Genomic DNA, 14,627 nt, shown 5'->3' with positions numbered 1-14,627 from the left:
CACAATGCATCATACTCCCAGCACCTTGAATCAATCAGCAAGAGCTCAGATCGGCATGGCAGTTATCCTGTTTCATTTAACTACTGGCTGATTCAAGGGAGAACACTGAAGATTCTAGTAGCTCAGCAGTAACCCAGGGGTTAGGTTCCCACCTTGAAAAAGAAGCCCAGGCCAGCCCGAGGCTCAGCATCCAGTGCCTCAGTAATGGATTCCTCCAGCGAATCATCACCATCCACATCTTCATCCTCCCCCTTCAGGCTCGACAAAGGGATTTCAATCAGGCTACTCCGCCGGTCACTTGGTGAGGAAACATCACTGGTGCCATCACCTGAGACACGGCCACTGCCCCCTTGTGGAGGCACAGAAGCCACAGGTCTCAAGTTGCCCTGGGCTTCTGCTTCTGGCATGGGCAGCTCCTCATCCTCGGCAAAGTGGATGGAGGAACGGGTCTGCATAGGCACCTGGCTTGGTGAGAACTTGCGAAGGTGTGGAAGGTTGTCCACATTGTGAGGGGGCGTCAGAACACGTGTTAGGGGTGGCAGTTTTAGCTCAACCGGCCGTGTGTGTTTGGGGCTCTTTGGAGGAGCTGGGGCCGGAGACTTCTTAGGAGTGGGCTGAGGTGACCGAGACTTGCGGGAGGGGGACGGCGATGGCGAAGGTGAGGACAGCTCCAGCGAAGAGCGTGTAGGAGCCCCATCTCGGCTGGTCCTTGGGGCGGGGATCACCCAGGCTTGCGCACTGGGTTTCTTCTCCTGCATGAGGCGCTGCTGCTGTTCACTGAGGCGCTGCATGTCCAGTTGCAGCGAACTCAGAGCAGTGTTCAGCTTGGCCACTGCCCGGTTGTAGTCGCCTAGGTTTTCATCGAGTGCTCCCTTGGTGATATCTGGGGAGAAGGTCACCTGCTTGTTATCCAGACGAGCACGGGAACTTCCAGCCTCGTCCTCAGCCTCCAGTTGGGCAAGCCGTTCCTCCAGACCAAGCCGACCATCCTCAGACTGAGACTGGGACTCAGGCGCCTTCTGTAGCTGCAGGAAGGCACTCTTGCCCAAGCGCTGGCGGTGCCGGGCAAAGATGGCTTCAATGCGTTTCTTCTGGGCCTCTATGGCACGCCGCTTCTCTTCCAGCCTGGCTCCCAACTGGCTCATCTCTGAACTGAGGGCAGGACTCTGGGCAGGGCTTTCTTCGGGTGGCACAGGCCCAGCCTCTGAGCCCTCAGAGCTGATGCCACTGGATTTGCTGTCTGTGGCTGCCAACTTCTTCTTGCGTTCTGCAAAACTGGTCATGCGCACACCAGAAGTGGAGGAAGCAGTGCTGTCAGGCTGCGAGCTTAACGAGCTCACGCATGAGGTGGAATCATCCGGGCCACCCGCTGGCCGGGACGGCTCCTCTGCATCAGAGTCCAGGCTACCATCCTGGGCTGGCTCTGCGCCATTGGGAGGCCCATTGTGGCAGCGGTAAACTGCAGACACGGGTGCCTTTTCCGGGACGGAGGCTTTGGGTGGCTCTGGAGAGTGCAGGTAGAAGCCATCAGGTGCCCCCTCGGGGAGCAGCCGCTCACTACTGTGAATAATCTGCAGTGCCTCCTCAATGGTGGGCAGGTCAGAGTAGCCATCGCACACTCCGTTCTCCACAGCCAGGCTCTCTTGACCCTTGCGCCCTGCTCCATGAAGCGACGGCGTCACTAACCCATTAGGGGCCTCAGCCACATCACTGGATCGTGGGCGGGGGGAACGTGGCAAAGAGGAATACAGGGCAGGTGCCAGACTGTCAGAGCTAACTGAGCGGAGGAGGCCCACTGGGTTGCCCATCACAATATCCACATCGCTGTCCAGACCGAAGGGGATGCTGAATGAGACGGCTTGGGACAATGGGTGGCTAAGAAAAAGAAAGAGCAGATTAGGAAGGATCTTAAAAACCTGAACAACTGGAATATCCTAGGTCCACCTCCCACCCAATCCAACTTGTGGCCTCTTATCACCTCCCTCCCTAGAGGTGTAGGAGCCCCAGAAAAAAAGCAGGCAAAATTCTGGGAAATATTTTTCCAAGCATTTTTTAAAACAAAATTCTGATAGAAAAGCACTGAAAAGAAACTCTTATGAAATATTTTCTATTTTAGAATGAGTACAATTCCTCTCAGGGCAACGTTTTTCATATGCAAAATGTACAGCATGAAAAAGTCTGAGGGCTTTTTCATTTCTTCCAGTGGAAAATTGAGCGCTGAAAAAACCCTCTTATACTGTAGAGATACACAATATTTTCAAGGAAAGAAACTTCTGCATATAATTCAATTTCCCCCAATTTTTTCATTTTTGTGCTCCCACCCCCAACCAAACATGGTTTCAAAATTGTTGGAAAATTTTCATCTCTACTCCTCCCTCCAAACTGTACATCCAGATGTAGAGCTAAAGAGGAGCATGGGATAAACCCTCCCCCCCATCTCTCTCTCTCACACACACATCTTCTCCTTGACCAGAGCCTGAATTCTATGATTAGAAATTAGTATTTAAACCCCAAATTCTGCATCCTGAGAATTTCGTTTGTATGTTTCTAGCTCTTGGGATGTGACTAGAGGCACAAGCAGAACTTCCTGAAGTCTCCACAGCCTCCACAGTGGAATGAGGTCAGGGATAGGGCTGACCAGGTGTCTGGTGACCAGTGGAACAGCTTCAGAGATCTGCTTAGTGCTTTGCAGCCTAACATGGCTCACAGCAGTGGCATAAATGCAAAATAAGTTTGGCTAAATTTGTGTAATTTAAAAGGTTACAATATTCAGCTTCTATAAGCACAACATTTTAATCATTCACATAAATTAATTATTCCCCTCTCAAGGTAAGAACAATCTGAGGTAGGAAGAGCTTTCATTCGATAGCTGGAACCACAACCATGGTTAAGATCCAGGAGTTAGCTGTGTTAGTCTGTAGTTGCAAAATAGTAAAAAATCCATGTATCTGATGAAGAGCATGCATCTAACGAAGAGAGCCATGGTCCTCAAAAGCTTATGCCGCAATAAAGTTGGTTAGTCTTAAAGATGCTACTGAACTTTTTACTGTTTTGCAACTGTGGTTAAGGATTTCCTCTGTGTGTGTGTTCTAGACTGTATAATAGGAGAAGTCTCACGGGGTTTCTTGAGCATATTTAATTGGTATTTTATCACATCCATGTCATTTTCCTCACTTCGGGTAACATGACTGACTTAGGGTACTTTTCCCACAGATTACTCGCATTCAGTCTCATTCAGCAGACTTGCCGAGCAGTGCTTCTTGGCTTAACGTGGCTAGGAATAAAACCATTGCTTTTTGAAGTACAGTTGCACGCTTGTTGCCCTTCCACTCGGGTCCTAACTAAACGCTTACCAACATCCTAAGCACCCCCTTCAATTCATCCGTGCCTCTTTGGCCTCTACCATCCCTGGCTCTCGACTTAAGCGGCTCCTGTGTATTCAAGCCTTCCAAGACTACCATCTCTACCATCTCAAGGTGTCTCCACTTCCCTCTCACCTGAGCTGCTTCTTGCTCCATGATTTACCAAAGCCTTCTACATGGGACATAGATGTAGAGTGGTGCAGGGAACCTAAGGAGACAAAGAGAAAAGTTACCACCAAAGGGTGGCCCGGTGGCAACAGCATTCTAGGCATCAGTGGGGCTGGCTGAGGAAATACCTCTCTGGGGGGCACGGAAAACATAACCCTCAGGGTTAAATCCCGGTAAGGAAAATGCCTGTGAAAAATGGACCATCACTATACAGGATAATTTAGTAAGATTTCCCCCTCAGAAAAGCCGGTATTTGGAAGCAAAACACTTAGTGTTTCTGCATGAGTATGCAAAGATCATGAGATAAAGCTTTGATCCCTATTAATTGCTCAGATTATGACAACAGCCATCTTTGGAGGTTGGATTTTGATTAAGATTTATTTTCTCATGATTAATCTTTTCAATGAAGACCAATTTAATGGTGCCGTGCCCTTTAAACGTTCAACAGAAACCACCCTGGTTCACGCCAACTAACAGCACAATCTGAAGACTCTTCTGTAACAGACTTACAGGAGCCTTATAACCCCTGAAAAATGAGCAGCACTTCCTCAAGGACAACCGGAGAGGTAAAAGACCACAACAATAAGCCCTTAAGCAGGTCTGGTCACCAAAGATATTTGCAGTCATCACATCAATGGCCACAAAGGACTCCCAAGAGGCTTATGGTTAGTTTAACCTTGTGACCCAACAGAATTAATGGACTTCTCATTTCCCCAGCATGGGGTAGGCAAGGAGGAGAAAGCAGAGTTTCTTACCTAAGGAACCACAGAGTGGGGACTGTGCCTGCCCTCCAGGCAGCAGTGGGTGGCGGAAACTGAACACGGGAGAGCTGCTAGTAGAACAGAAGGGACAAGGAGGAATTAAATCAGAACAGGGACATTCTTCCAAAGGGGAAGCTAGACATGAGGAAGGTGGCCAAGGAGAGCTGGTTTGCAATGGTGACCCTAAAGGGCTCCCAAATTTCAGCTAGGGCAGGCAGGTTTGACAGAAACTCAAGGAGGAATTTACACAACTCTGGAATCACTGCATTACGTTATATGTGCAACTTGCATACAGTGCAAAATGCCACTCTGTCCGTTCATGTTTAGATTTCTGCAAATGGAGTGAACACGCATTCATAGACATGCAGGAACAAGTTTGTTTAATTTGCTGCCTAGAGGCATTCCCATAGCTTAAGAATGGGAGGAGATCTCCACTTACCTGAAGATCAGAGGCTTTCCCTATTCCCCAAGAAGAACTGCAATTTCTACTGGCCTGGAGCAATTAGAAGACAACTATCCCAGCCAGAAGAAAGCTTCTCTTTACCAGGCATAATTCACGCCAAGTAAGTCACAGAGGCTCCCTTGATCATCCACTAACAGCTGGATCAGGAAAGGGAGCATTTCTCTTCCCGCATGAGCTCGAGCAGGCCTGAACTTCCTCCCTGGAGTGCAAAGAGCCACCTCCCCGCCCCCCTTACCGGCAGCCTGAAACCTAAAGAGGCAATGACCCACCATAAGGCACAAGACGTTTTCCCCACCCTAATTGCTTGAATAATTTCTTGTAGATCAAGTTTCTCCAAGTAGCATCTAATATGTTAAGAGGCCTTTGGGCAAGCCACAGCAGCAAAGTCAATCCTCGGAAACTGGGGTTCCCCCGTAAGAAGAGGCGGCAACCAAATGCTGAGGCTCCCAGGATCTCTGAGAGCAGGAACCCTCGCGTCAACCGCACAGGGCTAGTACACTCAGCGCCCTGCAACCACAGCGTTGCTTATACTTAAAGCCACGTCCCACTCAGACTTCCTAGGGTGAACTACGATTTTGGGGCACTCCCGAGGAGGAACAGTTATACCGCCAGAAGCTCCTATTTGAAGCCCACAAGGCTGTTTAGTTTTGTCTCCACCTCTGTCAATGTTGAGGCTCCTGGACAGGTTGTTATCTGGACAGTGTCCCATCTAAGCATTCCCTACAGCACTGATTCCCAAATGACAGACCTATTTTTAAATCCCGAGGTGTGGTTTACCAGGCTGCCAGCCGCTGATGCTGGTGACGATACAAGCCAGGCTAAGAAACTTTCACTTCACAGTCAGGAGCTAAAAGTTTCTCGACAAGGCAAGTTCTGCCAGGGGCTCCCTTTATGGGAAGGTTAAGGTAAGAGTCCTGCAGAAGAGGACCTATTAGGGAGCCATCGTCCCTTCTCTGAAGCTCTATGAGCCCTGCTGTAACATTGGGTTGAGTCTCCCATTTAAAAATACCTCCCACCTGGTTTACTAAAACACAGACCCCACGTCTCAATCCCAGCACTGACAATACAGGGACAGCCAGAAGGGGGCTCAACGTGGCACTAAGCAGTGGTGGAAGTACAAAGAGAAGCTCACTTACCTGTTGTTGTTCCCACTGTTGGGCGTCAAAGAGTCATTCACTCCAGGGGAATCTGGAAGAGACGCAGCTACTTTAATAAGCAAGTAGGGAGGGGAAAGAGCAGGGCTAGAGATTAAGTCAACAGAAGGTCAGGAGAGGGTGGGAATGCCAACCACGTGTACCGAGGTGCAAGACAGAAACCTGCTCAGATCTCAACTCACACAGGAGGCCATTGTTCCAGTACTAGGACATGCCAAGTCCCAACTGACTCCACTGCAGCTCCACTTACTCAGTGGGGCCCCAATTTGGGGAAGAGAAGAAGCACACTGACTACGATGGACTACAAAGTACAAAACCCTAACACAGCAGGCGGAATGGGTGTGTGCTATACGCAGTCTATGCTGTACAGCATAGACTACTTGAGCGTTACTGTCTAGACATCATATGTTGCTGTTTGGTATACAGAATATATTGAGAAAATGACCTATTCATGAAACAAAACCACAAAATATACCTAGATAAGCAATGTGATTTATGCATGCAATATATGGGAAAAGGCAATATGAGAACAATTTACATCCTATGAAAGAATCCACAAAATGACTTCACAGTCGTAAGGGGAAAGGAAATACAAGTGTGTTTGCTCAGTTAATCAGCTGAAAGGGACTATTGTTAGGTGCAAAGAAAAACAGGTCACTTGTATTTGGTTTATGCCTCCTACATTTTGTGGCCTCTGCCAAACATACACCTGTTAAAGGAAGTGGCTCCTAGGTGTTGATCATACAGTCCAGAACCCTTCAGGAGCTGAAGGTGATTCTTTGTGAGGCCTGGCATTTTTTCTTAAAAGTTCTGAAAACCTCAGCTTTTCTCTGTGTGTGGATCTCAGTGTTGCAAAAAACCAAAAAAAACAACGCAGCTAGTCACAATGACACCAAGAATCTAGGTGCAACTGCAATCAAGACATCTTTGGGCTCCTTTCTTTCTCCATGGCACCCAACCTTCTTTCCTCCAGAATCCAAACACTGTAAAAATCCAATTCTCAGACTCAGAAGTACATAAAGTAAAGTAAGCCCATTTTGCTATGTTATCACTAGGTGTATTCTCACTGTATTGGGAACTCCTGGTGGACAATATGCCAACCCCTCTGCATAAGGGCAATGTAAACGTGGTCTCTACCTTGTAATGCTTACTGCAGGACAGTAAGCACAAGGTACCCATGCAAACCTGGGCATTCATGTTCTCCCTCAAATAACTGCTCACCAAGCTACGTGCAAGCACTTGTTTGCAAGGGCACCAAGCACTTGCCACCTTCTTACCTTGGAGACTGGACAGCTCCTTGGGGCGCACAAATTCTGGCTTGAGCACCTCAAAGCACAAGAACAGTTCTGCCAGGAATACCCCAACGTTTACCTGGGGAAGCAGAGCAGTTAATGAGTGAAGCACTCTGAAGAGGGGGCACCCAAGACCTGAAACTTCTACTTTCTTGAACAGAGTTGGGGGCAGGAGGAGTTTTCATCTCTATCAACTGCAAAACCTGAAGCAGAGCTCTCCCAGGCTGCAGCCAGAGCCCAGGAGGAGAATTCCTTCCTAATGCCTGAACTTCTTCCCTCGCCCCCTGCCAGCAGCATTCTGCCCTCCACCACAGAAGAGCCCCTTTGTCCCTGCAAGATCCAGCCCCAATTAGTGTGGCTGGAGGCCCCAGCCAAGGCTCATTAGGGCCAAGGCAGGCTGTGCAGTCATACTGGCTGCTAATCTCCACTAGTTCCACTTGAATAGCCACAAGAAACATGGGACCAGACTTTCCACCCCAAGGCTGCAGTCCACTCTTTCCAAGCAGCCACTCTCCCCTGAAGCCACGTAGGCCTCCTTACTGCAGCCAGGCTACCAATATTCCCCTCCAGTGACAGACCCTGCCTGGCCAAACATGCTTCCTGCTGCTCCCTCAAGTCCAAAACTCACCCTCAGGGCAGGCGGCATGTACAGAAGGTCCTCCAATGACAGGAAACAGCAGCCCCCCAAGTAGTCCGAAGAGAAGCCTTGGATCAGCTGCAGGTTATACAGGCTGTCTGCCACTGACATGGTCTCCTTCAGGCACACGTCTACCAAGCAGGGGAAGTACACAATGGCAAATTAGCACAGGGGTCACCCACTCACAGAGACCTGCAACCTCAAAAGGGCTGCCTTACCCCCTAGATGCCAAGCCCTCAACCAGCAGTTGCCCACAATACAAGCAGCCTCAGGCTCACCCTCCAGGCGAAGAAGCTGAGGGCAGTAGTAATGTATAGTGGCAGCAATAGCACCGCCATTGGCCAGATCCTTCAGGCCCGTGATGGCAGGGAAACAGGGAGTCTGCTTGGGCAGTGCCTTATCCTTCCGATAGCGGATCTGGGTAGAAAAGAGATACAGGAAGAATTCATTATATAGTCAGAAGCTAGCCCTATATATGGGGCCACCCTGGAAGCTGCAACCGTGCCCTTGCTACCCGGGGCTCCCAACCTTAAGCATCTCTGCCCATGCTGCTCCCACCTTTCCATGCAGCAGCCCTCACAAACTCTCCTCAGGGTTGGACACCCAATGGGTTAGTTAACGACCAGGCGACATCAGGCCCATTGGCCCAACCAAAAACAACAACAAAAGTGTGCACACAATAGGCTACTTCCCACCCCCACCCAGATACCAAAAGCAGTGGGCATGCTGGGAGGGACAAGGGCATAAAGCAGGGAAGAAGGGACAAGCGAGAACTTTGGCAAGAGTCATTTAAAGGCAGCTTAGGAGAAAAGTAGGAAGGAGGGAGGTGAAGGAAGCAGCCATTAGAGAGGAATAGAAAAGGAGACACCCTCCCTTCTATAGAAGCTCTGGATCACCCTGCAGAACAAGAGCTCTCTCCCCACCTCACCAGTTGCCGTAGGGAGGGGCTCTGGTCCCACACCCAAATCCGTGGTCTAGATCACCACTAGAGTTATGGGGAGTGCTAATTGGGGCATTCTGCACTACAGCGGAGAGAAGAGCAGTCTGTCGATTTCCCCTTCTGTTGAACTATCACAGGTGATCAATTTCCCACTCCAAACATGCTTGTCCTCACCCCAGGACACAGCAGACAAGACAACAAAGCAGCCCCCACACCAGAGAGACACACAGAGCAGGGCAGGCCGTGCGTCAACAGGGCAAGAGGAGGAAGGGACAGGTGCACAAACAGACAAACACAGACACCCAGCAGGCCAGCAAAAAGAAAAAAAAGAGAGAGGCAGATAGTTAAGTGGGGCACCCCTATTCCTGCTGCAATGAGCTGGATGGTGGATCAGGTGGAAAGGGTTACATCTCTGCTCTGCATGGAAGAGTTGGCCAGACACAATAAGCACTGCAGACTACTTCCCAGATGACCACAGAACCAGGAACTCACAGAAAAAGCCTCCCCACACACTAAACTTAGTGACAACTTTGGGGGAGGGAGGCCCCAAACAAACACAAAAGGGGTGGGGGGGGGGAGAATCACCTAACTGTGGGGATTGAAGCAGGTCAGCTCCAGTCCAGCCGTGTCCTTCATGATGAAAATGCCCTTAATCCTTAATTCCCTCACCACCTTCTACCTTTTAATTTTAAAGGGAAATGAAGATAGATGCCCAGTCCTCAAATAATCCTAGGACACAGGGTGCCAAATAAAAGGAGAAATGCAGTCTTAAATTTGCTCTGAGGTCTGAAAAAGGAGGCTACTGATCATTTGTGTGTAGATGACTGCAGCAGAAAGGCAAAAGATAGCTAACTTCTCAGAGATGCTGTGGGCATATGGCAGATCTCTTGCACCTGTGACAGAGAACCAGTACGGTGAACTTATTACAGTGCTGGACTAGGATCTAGGAGACCAAGGTCTGAATGCCCACTCACACACACACTGTCCCTAACCTACCTCGCAGGGTTGTTGTGAGGATAGCAGGGAGGAGAGAAGAACTATGTACACAATTTGGAAAGAAGGGGAGGGGTAAATAATGAAGTAAATAAACTGCTTCTGAAGGCAGCTGCTGGTTGCTGTGAACATGTGGGAAAGCCCCTGTGACATCTCCAGGAGGCTCCCCTCCTAAAGCCATAAGCAAGTGTGCAGCACATGGGAATGGGTCAGGCCCATTGCAGCAGGAACAGCCCGAAGTTCAAGAACAGCAATCCAAGTAAATGGCAAAGTGGTGCAGGCGGGCGGGCAAGCACGCGCGCCGACGGATACGTTACCACAGGAGGCTTATTCCCCGACTCCTTCAAACAAAAAGCGATGGCATGCTGGATGCAATAGCAAAGAAAAGAGAGAGCCTGATCAATGCACCCGCAAGGAGGGAGAGAGGAGGGAAGGGCTGCTGCCTTGCAAGACTGGGGGGTGGGGCACGCAGAAAGGGGAGATGGGGACTGCTGAGGCCTCGTGTCTTGCTTCGATTGCCTTTCAGCATGCACGTGAGATCCAAAGACTCTCCCCTCCTAGAACATCCCACACCCTTAAACACTGTGGCTTACCCAGACCATTGGGGCAAAGCATCCACTGGCTCCAGCCTAGGCTGCACCGAGTACTGCAGGGCAGCAAGCAAAAGGGAAGGGGCAGAAGGCAACACACAGAGGGGAGGGGATAGAGGCATGTCATGTAACTAGCATGCTGTTCCTACTTGGCAGCTCCAGGCATGAGCTGCCCTGCTCTGGCTGTCTCTTAACCCCTCCAACATAAGAACCAGCGGGCTTTTTGTTGAGGTACCACAGGCTTGGTTGCCACTCCATTAGGCCCCAAGAAGGCCACATAATCTGGGCAGGGAGGAGAGAGGCATGATCCTATACAGATACGCACGTGCGCATAGCTAGGTAATGTGGCCCTCAAGTAAACCACCCCCACAGGAGGCCACACAGCTCTGAGAGAGAGAGACCAAAGCAGGCATAGATTTTAGAGGGAAGGGAGATGAGAACAAAGGATGCTGGGATATACCAGCATCCCAGCAGCTGGTGTCTCACGAGGAACACTCCTACTCCCTAAGACAAGTGTCCCCCTCTGCCCTCAGTCTCCCACTCTAGTTACAATGTCGATTCCACACAGAGCAGAGCAAGTAGCAAATGCAGCCTTAAGCAGAGAGTTACACCCTTCTAAGACTACTGACTTCAGTGGACTTAGAAGGGTTTAACTCAGCTGATGACTTAAGTCACCCAAAACTTTATCATAGGGAAGCCCTAACGACACACACAAGCACCCCGGCTCCAAGGTCCTAAGCCCCCAGCATCCTTTGCTCTGGGTCCCCCCCTGGCATGCAGCACAGGAGTTGAGGCAGCGGGGAGATAACAAGTAAAGCCACCCACTTACAGGAACCAGTTTCCAGTACCACCTTGTGGGACACTGAAGCAGAGGAAGGAGAGAGGCCGTGGGAAGAAGAGGAAAAAGATGCAGAAAAAGACAGCTCTGTCATAAACCACACTTCAACTGTATCACACTCTCAGCGCTGGCAGCCAGACAGGCAGCTCGGCTGGGATGAGGTTACCCTGCCCATCAGGATCAGAGAGGGGATGGCCTCCTAGGCCCCCACCCCACCCCTTGCAATGACTTTAAGGAAAAATAAATAGACACGGGTTGTCCAGGAAGACTATGGGCGATCCAGGGGGCAAAGCAAGGCTGAAGCAGATGGAGTCCACTTCACATCATGAAGATGAAGCAACAGATTTTCAAGAGGAGGGAGGGAGAGTCCTCAACTCTGTTAAGGGGAGATCAGAAGGAAGGAAGCAGACTCTACCCTCTACGGTAGGACAAAACAAGGGAGCTGCTCATACACAGAACAAAGCCAGTGTGGACACAGCCATCTTTTCCCTTCGCCCACTGCACTTGGAACAAGGGACAGGGCCCGTTCCCTGCCTACCACCCTATGGTTTCACCTCACACTGCAGACACTAATCCCCAATCTTCCCCCTCTCACTCAGAAGGAAGCTGCAACAGCAATGCACACACACCTTGGGGCCACTCACGGAGGCCTGGGTCTGGCCATCTGTACCAGGAGTGGACCGTTGTGAGCTCTCCTGCTCAGTGCTTTGCTGCATCTTGAGGATGACCTGCAAGGAGGTAGCAGGGAGTAAGTCATAAATACGCACGTTACACTCCCTTACTCATAATCCCTGTACCACTGAAGCTCCCTTTCCGATATGTCACAGCATCCATGTCTCCAAAGACACGAGTGTCTTTCTAATCCCAATCTAGGACAGGACCAAGGAGCAGTCTTTAACACCCTTTTTCAGCCTTGCAAGTCAGAGATAGTGTGGTGCCGTGGGTACAACTGCTGGGCCTTAGTTCACAAGACCGTTGCATAAATCAAGTGATACAACCCCATGTATGCTACCCTGGGAGAGAAGGATGATGCCCAGGTGTCATCGATAAAGGTAACGCACCATATTTATCCAGTGAAGCAGCTTCTGGTCCCAGGAGCTGGCAGCTGGATCAGTGTCTGGAAGAACATTTAAAGAACTGGTGGCTTCCACAGCAAATGCCATCATCAGTGAGTCAATCAAGGCCAGATGAACACCCTGTAAAAGTGAGGCAGAACAGAGATGGGATAGGTTAGGCACCTGTGCTGGCCAGGAGGGCACCTACGCACCAGAGCTGGAGATAAGCACACCCATATCACTGTCAAGGTAAGAAACACCAAGAAAAGAGAGAGCTACCTGCCCACTAATGCTACCCTGGGTCAAAACAGCCTTAATCCTCAATTATGATGGCTGCATCAGATTTAGCTTGGCTTACTTCTCTTCCTACTCATTCACAGAAACACAGATCAGCTACAAACAGCTCTTCCATTAGGGAGCAGCACTACCCCTTTTGGCAGAAGTGCAACTGTTTTGTTCCCAGTGAAGTAAAATAGAAAACCAGGGCATTAGCACATGCTGGAGCATGCTATGTTGGACACTGTCATAGGGGGGGGGTATAAACAGGAATAGTCAATTGCCATACGTTTGGGGTAGGAAAGAAGAAAGCCAAAAAAATGAGAATGCTAAAAAATGATGGTGACATCAAAATCCTCCTTCTGCCTGACCAAGCTGCCTCTGTCTTACTCTATCCCATGTCTCAGACCACAGGACAGCTTGGATTATTTAACTTAAGCTTTTAATGCAGTTAAGATGAACCTGAATGAGGTAAGAGTAGCTTTGCAAGCAAAAGCAGCCAAATATGGGGCAATCTTTATTACCATCATCATTTTTTTCCATGTTCATATATATATTTGTAGTTTTTCCATCCTTCCCTCATTTTCCTATTCAATTTGTTTCTTTTATACTGTTTATGCACATAAACATGAGTCAATTTTCACATCATTCTATCAAAATTCATTACTATAGACAGAGGGGAAAAAATATTTTTCCTGAGTTTCTGTCAGAAGCTGAGATGTTTAAATTGAAACCTCCGCTAAGCTTGTATTTAGTTCCAGCGAAGAGTTCCTCTTCTTCCAGCTTCCTTCTAACTGCTATTGATGGAAGGAAAGACAGGCAGTAACTACGCCTCCCTCCATCATGCCTGGATCCAGCTACAGAAGACTATTCACTGGGTATTTCTATTGGTGTTTGCTGTTAGTTGCTTGGGGAATGAGGCTTGGCTGAAAAGTGGGATAAAAATATGGAGAATGCACGCTCGGGGCTGGGGGAGAACTGACATCATATTCAAGGTAGATGGCCAAGCAATCGTGGCAGAAAACCTGATCGTGGCATCAGTTTTTCCATCGGTGTTCACCCTTTGTACTGCTTCCTGAGATGGCCAAGGATCTCAGGATCTTGGGAGGCTTCTGCAAGGATCTAAACCCCTGACTCTTATGTCACATCCACTGAAGGACTGGGGCTGCTCTCTGAAAGTTTTTTGGCATCTTTCCAATTTGCCAATCTATTCAAAGCTCAGAAGTAAGTGTGGAACCAAGTGGAGGAAACTTGGGACTGCTGGAAAAGGAGCCAACTTTGAAACTTCTCTGTCTTCCTACCCTCGGTGCTGTTCATAATGCTTCTTTCGTTGTCATGTCTTTCGCTTTTCTGCATAAACATTTCCTCCCTCCCCTTATTACCATCATCATTAAGCAGTCTGCCTGCCCCTAACCCAAATTCTGTATGAAATGCTTCTCAATGCCAGCCACAGATACCTGGACTCAGAACACTGTTGATCTAGGAGCACCAATTTTGGTTCCTGAGCAGATCTAACAGTAGAGCTTACAAGACAGTTATCTCTGGCATAGCCTTTATCAAGCATCACCTTCTGGTATCCCAAAAGAAAAATGGAATACAAAAATTCCTCTTGAAATGGTAATCCCAATCTCTATTGATGGCGACAATGACTGATAAAAGTTGACTCTCAATAGACTGATGCTAGCATAATACCCATCACAGAGTACAAAATATGGAAGGGGAGAACACAGCTTCCCTTCCTCAGCCCTGCATACTGAAAACAGACAGGACCATTGGATCAGAAGACAAGAGGGCTAAAGGTCTGCCCATGCCAAGAAAGACCCTCTACCTGAGAAGGAATCTCCCATTAGAAGCAGGCCATTTCCTATGCTCCAATAAGGAAAGGACATGGGCCTTGTGGGATGGTATTTTTGCCTTTTAGGGGCCTTTCCACAGAATGGCAAGGAACTCTCCCCAGAACAATACGAGTTTGCACAAGCAGCCTCATCAGCCCTGATGCTTCCTGGCAACCTGATCCGTCTTTTTTCTATTAACAAAGATGTAGGCAAGGCTCATCTCGAAATGTTCCACATTCATACTGACAGCCAGTTTATACAAC

At 49.1% G+C, this 14,627-nt stretch overlaps 1 protein-coding gene across 3 annotated transcripts in view; it reads right to left on the bottom strand.

Moving 5' to 3' along the window:
- The window catches only part of LOC129327388 (calmodulin-regulated spectrin-associated protein 3-like), a 43,437-nt gene that overhangs the window by 8,184 nt on the left and 20,626 nt on the right, over positions 1 to 14,627 (bottom strand). For 2 of the 3 annotated variants that reach the window (XM_054975995.1, XM_054975997.1), the window contains exons 3-11: positions 12,260 to 12,394; positions 11,828 to 11,926; positions 8,116 to 8,254; positions 7,829 to 7,968; positions 7,186 to 7,279; positions 5,891 to 5,942; positions 4,286 to 4,362; positions 3,498 to 3,570; positions 153 to 1,875 (exon numbers count right to left, since the gene is read on the bottom strand). In XM_054975995.1, the coding sequence (XP_054831970.1) occupies positions 153 to 1,875; positions 3,498 to 3,570; positions 4,286 to 4,362; positions 5,891 to 5,942; positions 7,186 to 7,279; positions 7,829 to 7,968; positions 8,116 to 8,254; positions 11,828 to 11,926; positions 12,260 to 12,394 (2,532 nt within the window). The remainder of the gene's footprint in view (positions 1 to 152; positions 1,876 to 3,497; positions 3,571 to 4,285; positions 4,363 to 5,890; positions 5,943 to 7,185; positions 7,280 to 7,828; positions 7,969 to 8,115; positions 8,255 to 11,827; positions 11,927 to 12,259; positions 12,395 to 14,627) is intronic. The other variant, XM_054975996.1, reaches the window with a different exon arrangement.

This window comes from Eublepharis macularius, chromosome 4, assembly GCF_028583425.1.
Source record: "Eublepharis macularius isolate TG4126 chromosome 4, MPM_Emac_v1.0, whole genome shotgun sequence".
In the NCBI taxonomy this organism is placed as follows: Eukaryota; Metazoa; Chordata; class Lepidosauria; order Squamata; family Eublepharidae; genus Eublepharis; species Eublepharis macularius.
This window is presented reverse-complemented; position numbering and strand designations above follow the sequence as displayed.